This window comes from Nansenia antarctica (genome assembly GCF_963989245.1).
Source record: "Nansenia antarctica genome assembly, chromosome: 10".
Taxonomy (NCBI): domain Eukaryota; kingdom Metazoa; phylum Chordata; class Actinopteri; order Argentiniformes; family Microstomatidae; genus Nansenia; species Nansenia antarctica.
In genome coordinates, this window is record NC_137680.1 from 2,490,733 (window position 1) to 2,508,232 (window position 17,500).

A 17,500-nucleotide genomic window follows, 5' to 3' on the forward strand; every position below is an offset into this window, starting at 1 on the left:
AGAGAGAGAGAGAGAGAGAGAGGAATTCAAGCACTTTTAATGACCCATGTCTATTTTCAAAAACTTTTAAGACCTTGATTTTTTTTTTCTCAAATTCACAAACTTTCAAGGATTTCAAGGACCCGTGGGAACCCTGCCAGGTAGACAGCCAGGTGATCTGAATCTGAGTATTACAGATCAATACGGGTTCTGGCTGAACTATACATTTTAGCTGTAATTCAATACAGGAAAAAAAAAAGTTAAATTCCTGTACTGGAATATGAATAAAATGCATTTCAGTATTTGTAGGAAGCAGAGACAGGGGAGATCTAATATTCCATGGCCAACATGCATCAACTCACCATCCAGTTCGATAACCTCCATCCTCTCTCCCTCCGTGTCCTGACCCACGAAGTGGAACCCCTTCTCCTCAAAATGGTGCCTCAGCTCAGGGTTCACCTGTGGATGAGATGAGTGGAACAGATCTCTCATCAATTAAGTCCATTTTCATCATATTCATATCAGAATCAAACATGATGCCGGCTCCTCTGTTAGCGTTTTTGCGCCTGTTACCTCAAAGCGGTGTCTATGCCTCTCATCCACGTAGTCTGCATCTCCGTAAAGCTTTCCTGAAAGGACAGAAACCATTAGAAAACACCCAACCGACAGAGAGAGACTACCATTCAGCCGTTTCCTGTAACTGTCACTCACTCAGAATAAGGTGTTAAGGTTAAGGTTACAAGGTTACGGTTACACCTTAACTGCTCCTCCACAGCTTCTGCTCCTCAGCACTGCGTCTCCTAAAGACACCCGCTTTCCCCTCTACTGTGTCCCTAAAAACTTCTATTGACCCCCCTTGTACTGTTTCTCTGTTTCTCCAGTGTAAAATAATAAAATAAAATAAATAAAAGAGAAAGGTGATAGGAGAAGGTTTTTCCTTCTATCAGTGGCCCCGGGCCTGAGCTGGATTACTCTTCCTGCTACGACTGGTGGATTGATGATTCACTTGCTTAGTATTCAAATGTATTGATTGTAAGTCGGACTTTGGAATAAGGCATCTGCTAAATGCCAAAAATGTAAAAATGTAAAAAACGTTTCCTGTAACTGTCGCTCACTCAGAATGCTGGTGTTAGATTTGAAGATAGTCCTCCTCTTCCCCAGCCTCATAGTCCCTCCCATCTGCCCCGGGTTGTGCTCAGGCATGTCAATCACCTGCCGAAGAAAAACGACGATGTCAAACCTCCATGTCAACTCAACGATTTATGACGTGAGAGAGAGAGAGAGATGGAGTGGGATATTTAAGCAATATCACACGAGAGGGAGAGTGTTATACTGAATATCAGCACGGCTGTGATTCGGTCGTAGGTACGAGGCCACAGGCCGAGTACCGAAGATGATCACAGCCGTGCTGATATTCAGTATAACAGCACGACCTCGAGTGTGATATTGCTTTTATACAACAGTTCTACAGCGCGATTTATTAGTTAACAGTAATAAGTGACAGATTATGATTTGTTTGTTTATTTATTTTATCATTTATTTTGGCTCCGTCAACAAAAAATTGTTCCTCAACTGGACTGTCGCCTAGTAACCTGAACACAAACATCTGCAGGCTAGCTAATTTGATATTAACGGTTATTTCGGAGTGATACCTATAGTTAAAAGTCCCAGTGGTGTTATACTGTATATCAGCACTCATGGAATGCCTCTTGTCCAATCAAATTACTTGGTCGGAACTAACTGTTGTATAATATGGTATACGTACCACAGGGTGCTTGGAATCAGGGTCAAACTCCGTGGAGTTGGCATCTGTCAGAACACACAAACGCAATCATCGCTTTTTGAGGTCCGTCATCAGACATGACGGTAAACATTTCTTTGTTGAATGATGTAACACATACACGTGGGACCTGACATTTTTCCCCCTCTGAGATTTACTCACCCTCCCAGCCAAGAACGTTGCGTGCGAATTCACACACTGCCAACTGCATGCCCAAACACACTCCTGCAACAGGAAGAGAGAGAGAGAGTGATAAGCGAGACAAGTGTGACTGGCTTTGACAGTTGGTTCAAACGTCGTCGAATGCGTTACGTAAAAAAAAAAAGAACATAGAATCAGTTTGAACTATACTCCAGAACTCTGATCACATCTCTGTGTTTATATTGTAGGATGTGTTCCAGGTTGACACATATCATATCATATGGCCACATCGATCTGAAGTTCAGTTACCTAAAACTATCTGTTGTAGTAGTTCTCTTACCTAAAAATGGCTTCTTTTGTTTCCTCGCCCAGCTAATAGCCTCGATCTTCCCCTCTGTGCCTCGCACGCCGAAGCCTCCGGGTACCAACACACCGCTGTGGGGATGAGAAGAGACAGCACACAGTACAACACACAGCTACAACACTGATCCACTGAAGGGGGGAAGAACAATAGTCTGATAATGAGTTCCCTTGGTGCAGAAAAAACACCACACTGTGAAAAAGTGAGACATCATTCAGGTACTGCAGTGTTTCCTCTATATGCATTTATTCGTGGCGGGTCGCCACGAATGAATTTTCTCCGCCACTAATTGATTCAGTCCACTAAAGCCCGGTACACACATAAGGATTTTCAAAATCTTAACAGAATTTTTATCTGAGATAGACCCCACACATGAAGATAAAAAATTCTTGGATTGAACAGCCTTGATTGTATTGTGTGTGGTGTGCGCCGATATTCCCATCCGAAAAGAAGAAGTCAGCTCGCTTATTGATTGGCTACATTCCATCCACTTCACAATTGGACTTGCGAACAGGGTTGCCAGATGGGATTGACATTTTCCACCCTAACCACAGTCTAAAACCGCTAATTCCACCAAAAAACCCAGAGCCCATCTGGCAACCCTAGTCGGGAGTTGTCGGGAGTTGCCCACACACAAGGATGTTTGGTCGTAAATATTGAACACATACAACATTTACGATTGTCAGCCCCAACCATTTTCAGGATATCTTGGTATTTGATCACCTGCTATATAAAACATCGACGCTTTTATTTTTCTTGCCACGCTCCCTCTAGTTTTTGTTGAAATTACGTCGTTGTTTTGAGCGCGCGTGCACGCGGATTCGCGCGCTAGGATTGCCCTGACCGCCACTAATGTGACTATTCCTGGAGGAAACACTGTACTGTAATGCATGTGTGTGTGTGTGTGTGTGTGTGTGTGTGTGTGTGTGTGTTGAGGTGTCTATACAGCTACTCACTCAGCGCTGCAGAGTTTCTGCCAGGCCTCGTGGTATTTGACCGGCTCCTTCTGCAGCGTGTTGGTCTCGAGGTCTGCAGAGTCGATGTACTGCAGGAGGCAGAGAGCAGATCAATAGGGGGGTGGGGGGGGCAACTGGACATGACACACAGTGTTGTTAGACCCCCGCTACAACCAACTGTCTGGCTGCTAACACAGCTAGCAACCAACTGTCTGGCTGCTAACACAGCTACTGGCTGTTGACTGCATGGACACACAAGCCCAGCAGTTGGAGTCCCCCCCCCAAAAAATATAATTAAAACATTTTATGAAGACAAACATTGTCTCCTGTAGCTTATTGTATATCGTTTTTTGGGTTCATATCCAAGCAATTAATACACATGCACGTCATCATGATTATGTTGTTGACATAGCCTCCATTCAAGTTGTTTGGGGGGGCCACAGGACATTTTGATTGACAACATTGTTTTGGGAACCCCTGGGGATTATTAACGTGTGACTTAGGTTCCTGTACCTTGATGGCTAGTTTGTGGCTGATGGCGAGGGCGGAGTGCTCCAGGGCCTTGATGACCGAGGCGTAGGAGTCCTGGAACTTGGTGTACTTCCCTACCAAGGCTATAGAGACCTGCTCCAGCAGCCTGTCAGACCTGCGCAGAGGAGAGGCGTTTTAGTTTAGTTTAGTTTAGTTTATTAGTTTATCGAGGACAATCCAAATACATGAACCATATAAAATACAGTAAAAAAGGCAGCGTTAGAGCCCCGCGGTGGCGCAGCGGTCTAAGCACTAGCCACTAGTGCAAGCTGCCCACCGGGGACTGGGATCGAATCCCGGTCTCGCCAGACCCGGATATGGCCAGGGCACACAGGGAGCGGCATATTGAGCGGCCGCTCCCAAAGGGAGGTATAGGACTATTTCCGGACAAGGATCCGTCGCGCAACAGCGCCCCCGGGGTGCCGGAATAACGGTGCTGGGCTCGAGGAGCCAGTCAGCTAGTCTGCCTGGCGGTCTCCTCTGGGGCTGCCGGCCACGGGGTCGTGCGGCGGATCCTACGCAATAGGCAGGGGATAATTGGATGCTAGGTTGGGTTCAATTGGATACCAAATTGGGTGAAAAAGGGGATAAAATCTGAAAAACAAATAAATTTAAAAAAGGCAGCGTTAGCCTAGTCGGCTAATTTTCAGCTGAAGTCCCCGGCCAGTTGCAACATGGCATCCTGAAAAGTAACGTCATTAATTTCAAAAAACATTTCAATATTCTAAGAACACGTGGCTGAGACAAGGTACCCCAACATCACACTTGACAAAAGAACACAAGTAAGCAAGCTGAGGTGATTACAAGCGGCTGCAACAAACACTAACAGTGCATAGGGGACAGGGACACATGAAGTCATAGCAAAAACGTAGAAGCACACACAAGCCAGAGCAAGTTTACAAACCACATCACATACACACTTATAGGAGTTCAGTGGAGCCCAGGGCATATAAACCTTGAGGAGTGCTTATCTTGGAATTCAATACTTAATACATTTCAGACCATGTTACATTACAGGGTGAGCCTCCTATTGTACTACTACATAATCTAGTGAAAAGAGTGTTTGGTGTGTTGGCTATGTTCAAAAGACATCATTGCAATGTACCGCTTGTTAACACCACAGTGTCATAGCAAACTTGGGTCACACTCAACTGTTGCTAGGTGATCGATGGTCACTGATAAAGAGAACTTTGGGCCGTAAACAAATCCAATCCAATGGGAGTTACGACTCCTAGAAGGTAAATGGTAAATGGACTGACTTATATAGCGCCTTTATCCAAAGCGCTTTACAACGGCCTCTCATTCACCCATTCACACACACATTCACACACCAATGGCGGCAAGCTACCATGCAAGGCGCCGGCCCGCTCACTGGGAGCAACTGGGGGTTCAGTGTCTTGCCCAAGGACACTTCGACATGTGGCCAGCTGGGGCTCGAACCGCCGATCTGCCAACCTTGCGATCATTAGACGGCGGCTCTACCTCCTGCGCCACAGCCGCCCCACAAGGCTGCGCTCGGGAAGTTCCCACCTGTCAGACATCTCCTTCCACTTGGTGAGCATCTTCCTGGGCCTCATCTCGATGGGCAGGTCCAGCCGCTGACAGAGGTAGCCCACCACACCCTGGTCCTCCAGCAGCAGGGGCACTCTGTAGATGGACGACACGTCACGCACGCAGATCACCTGAGAGAGGTGCGGCGGGAGGATTTACATTCTTTTGTTACGTTATTTTTTCTCAGTGGGGCAGTCCCACTCATATTTTTCATTTTATTGACAGATACAGTGAAGATTTAGACAGGAAGGATGGGTGAGAGAGAGAGGAGGGATGACATGCAGGATATGTCCCCGGGCCGGAATCGAACCGGGGACCCTGCAGTTACATGGTCAGCGCTTAACCCGCTACGCCACCTAAGCGCCCCCTGTTCCAGTTGTTTTAACAACTCTTGTCAATAGAGATCAGATGGGCTTTACCTGTGTCGGCTCCACGTGGCAGAACATGGAGATCTTCTCTTTGACGGCGGTCTCCAGGGGGTGTGAACAGCGGCACATGATCTGAGAACACAGACAAACAGACTGACTGAGGTGTCCAGGGAACACAGGCCACTTTCATAGAACTCCTGAGTAGAATTCACATTCATAGAATTCACTAGTCAACATCCCAGCTAGACGATTGGAGATCCCTGGGTGGGGTCCCAGGGCAGGATGGAGTGAGTGTGTCTGTGTCTGTGTGTGTGTCTGTGTCTGTGTCTGTGTGTGTGTGTGAGTGTGTGTGTGTGTGTGTGTGTGTGTGTGTGTGTGTGTGTGTGTAAACTCACCAGGTCTGGGGACAGGCCTAACCCTCTCAGCTCTCTGACACTGTTCTGAGTGGGCTTGCTCTTCTGTTCTCCTGTGGCGTTGGGCTGGAGACACAAATACATACATTAATACACAGTGTCATTAACCCACTCTAAGGACAGTGTGTGTGTGTGTGTGTGTGTGTGTGTGTGTGTGTGTGTGTGTGTGTCGCGCGCGCGCCTGTGAATCAAACACCTCACCTGGGGGACGAGGCTGACGTGGATATTGCAGAAGTTCTCCTTCTTCACCTTAAACTGGAACTGCCTGAAGGCCTCGATGAAGGGCATGCTCTCTATGTCCCCTACCGTCCCTCCCAACTGGAGGAGACGTAACCCAAGACAGACACAGCCTTTAGACCTCAACACCAGACCCCCAAGAACCACACAGCAGCTTAACCCAGCACACAGGGGGACACCACAGACATATCAGTGATTCCTATTCGGTTATTAAGTCGTGACGTGTTTCCGGGTCCAAAGCTGGCTGAGGTGCTCTCTTCGAAATGCCTCAGTAATAATAATAATAATTCATTATATTTGTATAGCGCTTTTCCGAGGCTCAAAGACGCTGACAAATATGGGAAAACGGGAAAGTGCTGCTGTGTCCCTTGTTGTATGAATAGATCCCAGTCTAAAAAATGATTGAACTGTCATTCTACCGCTGTAGTACACTGGTACTCTGGTGTGGGGAATTTCTGGTTTGGACCCTGAAATTGCTAAACGTCACGTTTGACGTCAGACTTAACAACCGAATGGGTGAACTCAACACTAATGACAGACCCACAAAGCACACAGTGTCGCGTCATGCGTCATACCTCTATGACACAGACTTGAGGCTCCACCCCGTCGTCGTCCACTGAGATCTTGGCCTGCTTCATCACCCACTCCTGGATGGCATCTGTGATGTGTGGCACCACTGAGAGAAGGGATAGAAAGGATAGATGTCAGCACCATAGAAGCTGTATACTAGCACTAATCCTTACAATCTCTGAGATGCCACGCTATAAGATTCTCAAGTGTTGTCTTAAAGGCCCAATAGTATGAAAAACTGAAAAAAAGTTTTCTGTGCTTGTGGCCTTGTGGACCCCAGGGTATCTCACCCTGTACAGTCTTGCCCAGGTAGTCTCCCCTCCTCTCCTTGTTGATGACTGACTGGTAGATCTTTCCGGTAGTCAGGTTGTTGTCTTTGGTGAGCCGGATGTCCAGGAAGCGTTCGTAGTTTCCTAAATCCAAGTCGACCTCTCCGCCGTCGTCTAACACAAACACTTCACCTAGATACAACAGGGTATGTACAGGAATCTGGAGGTTAATTTGAAAGTGACAGTTGACACTAGAACAGCCGTGTCTATGTTACCTACTCAGGGTATATACAGGAATCTTGAGGTTAATTTCAATACCTTTCTAAGACTTTTTAAAGACCTTGTCAATATTTTTCCAGACCTCACCGCCACTTCGAGCTGTAACCGTTTACATCAGTGACACCTTTAACTTAACAGTTTTAGTTTGCAATAGACTAGACCACTATCATACAACAGAATTTCCGGGTTCATCTTTGTTTTTTATTAAAACTAATAAATTCACGAACTTTTACTAAACGTTTTTAGGACTCAAACTCTTTGGACAGAGTCTAATTCAGAAAAATACCAACAAAATTCAAGACCTCATAAAATCACCAAAAGACACCGCGGATAGTAGAAAGACGTCTAGAATTAATTGGATAGATAGATAGTGCATTAGCCTATGTGCATTAGCCAACACAAAACTTGCATTGAAAATAAGCATCTTCTTACCATAAAAAAATCACTTACCATGCTCATAAGGTGAGAAGGTACCAGCATCAATGTTGATGTAGGGGTCTATTTTGATGGCGGTAACATGCAAGCCACATGACTTGAGGATTGTGCCCACACTGCTAGCAATGATGCCCTTGCCGATTCCAGATATGACACCGCCAGTGACCAGGATGTACTTCATAGTGGCATGTGAAACTAGACAGAAACAGAGAACACGCAACATTAGACAACCAACTACCAGCCTGCTAACTCCATGACTGTACTTGTCTGACCAGTTTTGAGCAGCCGATTACTTGTTAGAAATAACATGAGTACAGTATGCATGTATGTATGTATGTATGTATGTAGTCTATGTATGTATGTATGTATGTATGTATGTAGTCTATGTATGTATGTATGTATGTATGTAGTCTATGTATGTATGTATGTATGTATGTATGTATGTATGTATGTAGTCTATGTATGTATGTATGTATGTATGTATGTAATGTATGTATGCACATTGCACGTATGTATATATGTATGTATGTAGGCTATGCATGTATATATGTATGTATGCATGCATGCATGCATGTATGTATGTATGTATGTGTGTGTGTGTGTGTGCGTGCCTGCATGTATGTATGTATGTATGTAGGCTATGTATGTATGTATGTATGTATTAGGGGTGCAACGGTTCAGTTGGCCCACGGTTCGGTACGGTTCGGTATTTTGGGTCACGGTTTTCGGTACGGTTCGGTTCAGAAACAAACGTTCCAGACCAACTCGACCTCTGACCAAAGGCCGCGTTCGAGGCATTCACGTGGACGCTCCGGCGCTCTCAGAGCTAATTTACGAACGCGGCCAAATTGATCTTCTCGCCATAAAGCTTAAGCGTACAGTGGGCTTCCTGTATAGATTTAAATCTTGCTTTTCCTTGGCTTCCAGAAAACGTCTTGTCTCCGCCCTTTTCCTTTCACAATTGGATTATGGTGATACAGTATATAGGTTTGCTTCTCTGTCCACTTTATCCAAGCTAGACCCCCTGTATCATTCGGTTCTAAGATACATCACCAATAGTGCCTTCAGGACCCATCACTGTACACTGTATAGTCTGGTTGGATGGCCATCTCTTTCTGTCAGAAGGCTCCAACACTGGTACACTCTTGTGTTTAAAATCATCTCTGGCTTCTTACCGAATTATCTGGGCCTGAAGTTCATCCCTATACCGAGTGGCTCGGGTCTCAGGTCTCGTAGATGGCTACAATACAAGGTGCCACTTATCATGAACAATGTTGGAAGGGCAAGCTTGTCTTATTATGGCCCTTGGTCTTGGAATGACCTACAGACTACTTTTAAATTAGAGGCCCTTATTTCCATAAGTATCTTCAAGCGTAGATTAAAGGATGTGGTCACCGCTCGCTGTACCTGCTTTGGTTAGACTTCTCAATGTTTTAATCACCTTGTAAATACCCCTACCATTGTTTGTCTATTGTATTGTTGCCACTGTCTTATGTCCTGTCTTGTTATCTGAACAGTTTTTTTAAGCTACTATTTTGACCCTGTCTTGGCCAGGTCTCTCTTGTAAAAGAGGTTTTAATCTCAATGTGACTTCCTGGTAAAATAAAGGTAAAAAAAAAAAAAAAAAAAAAAAAAAAAAAAAAAAAAACGAAAACCGAAAACCGTCACGGTTCACTAGTGAATTGAGCCGTGGAACGCAAACCGTACCGTCCGTAAAAAAACCGAGAACCGTTGCACCCCTAGTATGTATGTATGTATGCATGCATGTATGTAGGCTATGTATGTATGTATGCATGTATGTATGTATGCATGTATGTATGTATGTATGTATGTATGTATGTATGCATGTATGCATGTATGTATGCATGTATGCATGTATGTATGTATTGGGGCTTTTCCACTAGAGGGCTGACCCGGGTCAGCCCGGGCTGGCCTGCTTCTTTGGCGCTTTTCCATTTGTCGGCCTGGGTCGGTTCGGGTCGGTTCGGGTCGCTTCTTTAGCTACCCTTCGATACCAGGAACCAAATTGAGACCCGGAACCTTTTTGCCAGGCTGCGTGTGACGTGTGACGCTGCACACCGTTGATTGGTCAATGGAAATCGTCACAACATCGTCATCGTTTGTGTTCACTGTACACCTCTAACCGCCATCTTTAAATACCACATTCGCTCTTGGAAAATGTCACTACAGTTTCTGTAATAGCTTATTAATAAAGATTCGAAAAATTATGCTGACCATCGTATTATCTTAGTTTAATGTCATTTCAATGCATCATAGAACTTTTATTTACAACAAGCATAACACAAAAATCGCTATTATGCACCGTCTTTGCCCGTGAATAACACCGGCTATGGAGGTGGTACAATCACAATACTCCTTTGAATGAATCGGTATACGGTATACGGTCATTTTGAGCCCTTAACCACCGCGCTGACACCCGGAGAAGATATGCTTTTAACCTTAAACTCAATGAACCGGGAGTTCACCCGCTGCTGCAAGCGTATCTATAACGAACGCGGAGATTGAATGAGCCCCGCGTCAGTCAGCCTTTCCGTAGAAATACGTCGCACCGTTATATATCTAACGTTACATGTTTTAAGGCTGATCTGTGCATGATAGTGCTGCATTATGTTGATCTATTTATATCTATCTATTCTTGCCAATTCCTTATTACCAGTGGAAAGGGGGAAGGCTAAAACACTTTGAATGGGATAGATAGGACTTTCCGTTCAATGAAGCATGATACTCGCGAGTTCATCTCGCTTTTCCCCCCGTTGATGTATTAAACAATTTAAGCAATCTAATCAGAGCAGTTGTTATTATGTCATATTATTGATGGATGTGCCATTTTTGATGGACAGCAGTGAACGGATGACTTGATGTGAGCATGTATTTGACTAATGCAGATAGTAATAAATCAAGTATAGAGATTCCGACCCGTGTTGAACATCCTATTTCCTTGTCAAATCGTGTATGCTGTGCACCTAATCTATCCTGAGATGACACAACGCATTTAAGATCACAATCCTCAATAGATTGATTCCATCGTTTTACCGACAAGAAGATTCTACAATCTATCAGCCTTTCCGTAGAAATACATCGCTCCCTGTATAACGATATATATAACGTTACATGTTTTAAGGCTGATCTGTGCATGATGGTGCTGCATTTTGACATAATTCTTATCGCATTTCCCCCGTTGTGCTGTGCTGTGCCGTTCCGTAGTCCAGAGCTTCATCATCCCCCTTCTAAAACTGCCATCACCCCTTTCCATCCCTGGCGTCATTTTATCAATGAACATGGTATTATACATATTTACATATTACATATTTGTTGTTATTTATGGAAGTGTCCGGTTGCTGGAGGAACCAGGACGCCGGCTACACTGCACAGTTTAGCCCGAAATAGAGAGAGTGCTTTACACCCCGAGAAGTTATGCTTTTAACCGTAAACTCAATGAACCCGCTGCTGCTCGCAGCACCACGCCAGCTGGTTGAAACTCCCGTTGACAGCGGGGGGAGAGAAAAGTTTTAACAGGGAATTCGCTCCGCGCTGTGTCGACGGTGATAGCAGTGTCGTATCGACACCATTCAAATGGTTTTGGATTCCCTGTCCTCTCCCCTATCCGGACACGTTTGAATTGTTATCCTAACCCACGGTAAACCGAAGTTATTAACCCGCAAAGGGTGCCTCCGGGCACCGTGTTTGTCCGTGAATAACACGGCACACAATGATACTACAGTTCATAAAGCAGACAAGTGAAGGCAGTGGTTTTAAGGGTTCAAAAAACATGACTTTATTATGTGTACATAGCTTCCTCTCTCTCTTTCTCTTTCTCTCCCAAAAAATCACGGTTAATAATATACCACATGCCGAGGGAAAAGTATAAGATAGCTTCAAGTTCCTCCATGTCGCTGTTGTTGTGGCTGTGTTGTGTCTCGTGAAAATATACGTCACCACCATGGCGCGCTTTTATGACTCGTAACTCCGCCTACTATCGCCTACTCATTCCTGGTCTGTTGTGTATAGTGGAAAACCAGAACTGTTCAAAAGCGGGCCGAAGCGGGCCGACCCGAACCGACCCGAACCGACCCGAAGCGAGCCGGGCCGCTGGTGGAAAAGCGCCATAAGTATGTATGTACCGTATGTATGTATGTATGTATGTATGTAGGCTATGTATGGATGTAGGCTATGACACGCGATTATACATCATACATGCATTTGACATGCATAATACATTATTATGTTACATTGCATTATGCCATTGCATACAGGAGTCACCTTTGCTGTGTTGAACCATGGACATGCTGTAGTTAGTACATAAATTAGCAGGCGCGAGCTAACATTGGCTAACACACTAGCTCTCCTTCTGTGTATCAAAACTCACCTGATTAAAGCAATAGACGGAATACAATCTTCGGGTCAATTCTCCGGAAAATTAATCTCTTAAACGCCCATCAGCTTTCCACAAATATGACTGTATTAGCGTAGGTTATAATAACACAATAAGCACGCAGGTTCTAATCCCAGTGTTGGTACACGTGTTGTGGTAAGAAGACCTCGGAGTCGATTAACCAATGGCTGGTTGATGCAAATAAGTGCGTAGACTCATATACTACTAGGATTGGCCTCTGCGCATGTGCAATTACTGCGCATTCAGGCCCATCCAGATGGTATGCAAACTTGTGCCGCAAATGCTGCGCAGTTGGCGCTCGCGAAGGGGCCATTTCTTTGACGTCACTGTTTATGTTTTTGGAGAGATAAAGAAGTACCGGTAGTACACTTTGTAAACTACTATAAATTAAGATAAATTATGATGATTTTTCGAGAATATTATAACAAGAGAATGTTATTTTGTATAATGGATATATTAGGTAAATTCAGAACGGGTTGGCCTATATTCATAATTCAGTCACCTGACCACCAGGTGGCGTATGTGTTCCATTGTGATTGTTTCATCAATGAACCTTCTGTATTGATTGTGCCACTTGTGCCTAGACTTGTATAAATCACTTACAATTTAATAATGTAATGACCAAAGCTGTGACATATTAGATAACCACATTAATCCTTATCTTGTCCAATATAACAGATTGTGTCTGTCTGTGTGTGGCTGGCAAAAGAGTAGGCCTCTACTGTCTGTATCAGGTGACATAATCATCTAGGCCATCAATAGCCTCCTAGGTCTAGAAATGACGTGTAGCCTAACCGTTCTCAACTGAAACACAAATGTTATAACATCACAATCAATATTAAAGTTCCCTCCTCCGTGTTCACACATTCTCCCCTCCACTGCTCCAGTTCAGCTCCCGGTAATGAGAGTGGGGACTTTAATTTATTTCTGCCTATGATGGTGATCTAATTACAGCCCTCATCCCTGCCATCTCATTTTCATAAGCTGCTCCCTCCAATTACAGCGGACAACTTAGCACATCCTGGCTTTAACCTCCGGTGTGAAGAAGCGTGTCTCGCGTGTGTGTCTCTCTGTCCCTCAACTTATCTGTTGGCACACTTAAAATAATACAGAGGTTCAACTCACAGGTGACCGTGACTCCACCTTTATCCGAATTTAAGAGAGTTTGTAGGATGTAGGTTCTTAGAGAAAAAGGGTTATATAGGATAGCCGAACCATTTTTTCTAAGAACCTCCAGAACCTCAAAAGAATCTCAGTTTTCTAAATGGTAAATGGACTGCACTTATATAATGCCTTTATCCAAAGCGCTTTACAGCGGTCTCTCATTCACCCATTCACACACACATTCACACACCAATGGCGGCAAGCTACCATGCAAGGCGCCGGCCCGCTCACTAGGAGCAATTTGGGGTTCAGTGTCTTGCCCAAGGACACTTCGACATGTGGCCAGCCGGGGCTCGAACTACCGATCTGCTAACCTTGCGATCATTAGACAGCAACTCTACCTCCTGCGCCACAGCCGCCCCACTCTACAAGAGTTTTCTCTTGTAGAAATGCCAGAAAACAAGAAGTTGTGATGTTGCTAATACAGCTGTGCATTCCAAACCTGTGGGAATAATAAAGTGCCTTTGGGAAAATATCAGAAGTTGATGGCTGCCTCTGCCTCTCTCTCAAATTCTTACGAGTCATCATTCTGTTGTTAATGATTGTCTGGAACTGTTTAACTACTGGTGTTTCTGTGTCCTCCTCTCACCCTAATACTCTATGGGAGTGGATGAAGTCAGGCCAACCAGGCATGGGGGGGGGGGGGGGGGGGGAGATATGAATAGCAGATTAAAAATGCCCAAAATAACTCCAGGCCAAAAATCTTTGAGCAGGTCAAAAACAGTTCTGTGAGTCCGTAGACTCAAGAAGATGACAAGATATAAAATCAACCCAGTGCCATTAACGGTTTTGTGACTATCTGTAGAGGATAGTGGCCTTATGGCCTTTTTTACTTTGCATACCAGAGTTCTCTAAACTAAACCACCTCCACTCTGGCAAGGCAGCGTTGCTGGGTCAAAGGTCAGCGCATGGTTCACTCTCACAGCAGACCTCCGGGGGCCTGGGGACGTTGTCTCAGCGCTCAGAGAGTAAAGTGGCTGCAGCAGACCATGAACATGGGGGCAGACAAAGAAACATTACCCCAGCATCCCCGGGTCCCCGTCCACATTATTTATGAATGATTATAGCTAGCCTTAGCCGCTAGCTAAGCGTAGCGAGGCGAGGCTGCACTTTAGTAATGCTGCTAGTTTTGGAATGTGAGATTGATTGATCTAATGGAGCACAGATGGCTGTTTAGACACAACGCATTACTTAACCATCAGCCACTCGGAAGAAAAGAAGAAGGCTCTCTAGCTATTAATGCCTTTATATATTTATATATGTTCATGTGCTTGGTGGAGTGGATAAATACTGAACCTGAGGCTTTGAGATATGTGTATGTATCCCAAATAAGAGGTAACCTACCTTTTAGCAAGATGTCAACATTTCCTCTACCTTTTAGTATTTTTCGCATAATAGAACCAAGTGTTAAGGTTTAGCAGTTTTTTTTTTTTTTTACAGCAGGAAATGACAGGCTAGGAATGAACAGTAACACCGTTTGAACTCAACTACTTGAGTTTTGACACCAGTCAAAGTAAGAACCATGTCACAATGAAAGCGGGTACTTCTCAGCCTGTGTCAAACCCAGCTCCCCTGGCCTCTTGGGAGGGCAGAGAGTGTCGACTATAGAGGTTGTCACCATTATGTAGTTAAACCCAGTTAATACACTGTTTACAGTGACTGTGTGTGTGGGTCTGAGTAGCCTACCGCAGAGTACCTCCCAGCCCAAAGCCACAATTGACTAGGAAAACAAATGTCATTTGGAATGGGCGTTGGTCTGTTGTGTGTGTCTGCGTTTACGCAAGTCCTCTCCCTCACTGCCTGGAATGAATCTAACTTGATTATCTCTGCAAATAACAGAGTGATAAAAAAAGGAGGGAGAAGGACAACGGGGGTGAGAGAGTAATGGGTGGTACAAGAGGAAGAAGGTGCCAAGAGGAAGGAGGAAGGAGGGAGAGAGGGTTGGGGGGGTGAGGTAGAGTGAGAGAGAGAGAGAGAGACACACACAGAGAGAGAGAGAGTAAGACAGACACAGAAAGAAAGAGAGACACAGAAAGAGAGAGAGAGAGACAGAGAGACAGAGAGAGAGAGACAGAGACAGAGAGAGAGACCAGAGAGAGAGAGACAGAGAGAGAGACAGAGAGAGAGCTCAGAGAGAGAGAGAGAGAGAGAGAGAGAGAGAGAGAGAGAGAGAGAGAGAAGTCTCATAAAACAGAGACTCCCTCGCTGCTGGATGAACGCCCGGTGTGCCACTGACTGCACTGTCATCTGTGAGCTGCTGCCTGGTGTATTGCGGAGGCCAACATATCACAGGCTCCACTGCTGTGTGTTCCTAGTTCAGCTCGTAGCATGTGGCCTCCTCCTCCTCCTTCTCCTCCCCCTCCTCTCTCCTCGTTCCTCCTCCTCCCTCTCCTCCTCCCTCTCCTTCTCCTCCCTCTCCTCCTCCCCCCTCCTCCCTCCTGCTCCTCCTCCTCCTCTTCAGTGCTCTCTCACTCCAGAGCCAAGACACAGCCAGGGACTGCCAGGGTTGTTCTGCCACCTCCATGAAAACAGATGACAGTGTTTTTTCTCCCCCCCCCCCCCCCTCTCTCTCTCTCTCTCTCTCTTGCCGCAGACCCCCCTCCAGGAGGGCCTGTCTGGTTAGAAGAGAGAGGGGGGGGGGGGGGGAAATGAGAAGGATTGATTAATTTAAAACACATGCTCTCTCTCTTTTTTGGAGTCCACCCCCCTCAGAGACCAACATGCCTACTCAAAAGGCAGGAGGACTGAGAGAGAGAGAGAGAGAGAGAGAGAGAGAGAGAGAGAGAGAGAGAGAGAGAGAGAGAGAGAGAGAGAGAGAGAGAGAGAGAGAGAGAGAGAGAGAGAGAGAGAGAGAGAGAGAGAGAGAGAGAGAGAGAGAGAGAGAGGAACACTAAGGGGCCACATTTGTCAACTCTCCGACCGTGCATGCTAAATTGTGTGTGTAATGTGTTTGGGGAGTTTGGGGTTATGGGATATTATATGCCATGATAGATCAGGCTATGTATTTTCTGATTGTATCTAGAACACTTTGAATATAATCGATCTATTGGACCATTATAGCAGTTGACTGCATCAATAGGGCAGGCAGGAAGTACTCTGACACCATGTGACGCGCCGCATTAGCGCCGCTAGAACACGGCACTCTCAAGTCAGATGAGGGACGTCCAAACAAGCAGCCCCTTTATCGCTTAATTCCGCTATTCACGTCCACTTCAAACATTTTCAACAGGCTGTTCAATTTACTCCTGCTGGTTAGTGTGCAGGGGTACGTCCTTGACAAGCCAGGAGAGGTGTGATTGGTTGAGCACTTCAAAAAGGAGGTCATAGAACATGAACAACTGAAAACCCATTTAGTTGATTGGTATCCATAAACGACTTGGTGTTCATGGCTTCTATTTTTTTTTTTCCCCCCCCGAATCTATTGAAGAACGTGTGTGTGCCATATTAACGCGCCCGCCTGCCCAATGCAATCTCTTCAGGTGCTGTCATGTCAATATGACATAATGTGATTGCGTGATAATGACGATAATGTTCTAGAATGTTCCAATTCCAAACCCTTCCCCTTCTTGTTTTCCCTCCATAGAAGACTCTCATGGCGGTGGTTGTACTCATCACATCTCCCCAACAACCTCATGAGGACGTTTTCCACTGAATTACTTCCCCCACAAAGGAGCTACAGTAAAGTGTACAATGGAGGAGTTTTTCCCTATTTCGGTGGCCCTTATCAATAGAGGTTCTGTCTCCCAGTATCTCCAGCCCTGGTCTAAAAAGGCCTTCCATGAGGAGTGTTTATGAGAGGGAGTGGAGGACAATGGAAGGCTTGACGGCCTGGGCCGTATCACTTTGAGTCACATGTATCTAGGAATGCTGCGAACATGACCCGCGCAGAACCACTGGTGTGGTTTCGAGAGACACTGTGTGAGTGAGTGTGAGACTCTGGACAACCATGTAATGTAACAACGTGGAGGTAACGTTGTTGACTGGTGGTATGGATAGATACAGGGGGTCTTAAGAAGCTCTAGCGTGAGAGTAACGTGAGAGGAAGGGAGAAT

General features: G+C 45.3%; 1 protein-coding gene across 1 annotated transcript in view; it reads right to left on the reverse strand.

Moving 5' to 3' along the window:
• The window catches only part of LOC308166087 (CTP synthase 1-like), a 13,498-nt gene extending 1,106 nt beyond the window's left edge, over nt 1-12,392 (reverse strand). Inside the window, exons 1-16 of the mRNA XM_080540331.1 lie at nt 12,258-12,392; nt 7,886-8,065; nt 7,178-7,348; nt 6,893-6,993; nt 6,282-6,398; nt 6,063-6,146; nt 5,719-5,799; nt 5,279-5,430; nt 3,731-3,863; nt 3,218-3,306; nt 2,241-2,335; nt 1,922-1,984; nt 1,745-1,788; nt 1,095-1,191; nt 553-608; nt 342-438 (exon numbers count right to left, since the gene is read on the reverse strand). Coding sequence (XP_080396457.1) covers nt 342-438; nt 553-608; nt 1,095-1,191; nt 1,745-1,788; nt 1,922-1,984; nt 2,241-2,335; nt 3,218-3,306; nt 3,731-3,863; nt 5,279-5,430; nt 5,719-5,799; nt 6,063-6,146; nt 6,282-6,398; nt 6,893-6,993; nt 7,178-7,348; nt 7,886-8,051 — 1,546 coding nt within the window. The 5' untranslated portion in view covers nt 8,052-8,065; nt 12,258-12,392. The remainder of the gene's footprint in view (nt 1-341; nt 439-552; nt 609-1,094; nt 1,192-1,744; nt 1,789-1,921; nt 1,985-2,240; nt 2,336-3,217; nt 3,307-3,730; nt 3,864-5,278; nt 5,431-5,718; nt 5,800-6,062; nt 6,147-6,281; nt 6,399-6,892; nt 6,994-7,177; nt 7,349-7,885; nt 8,066-12,257) is intronic.
• Nucleotides 12,393-17,500: the final 5,108 nt, after the last annotated feature.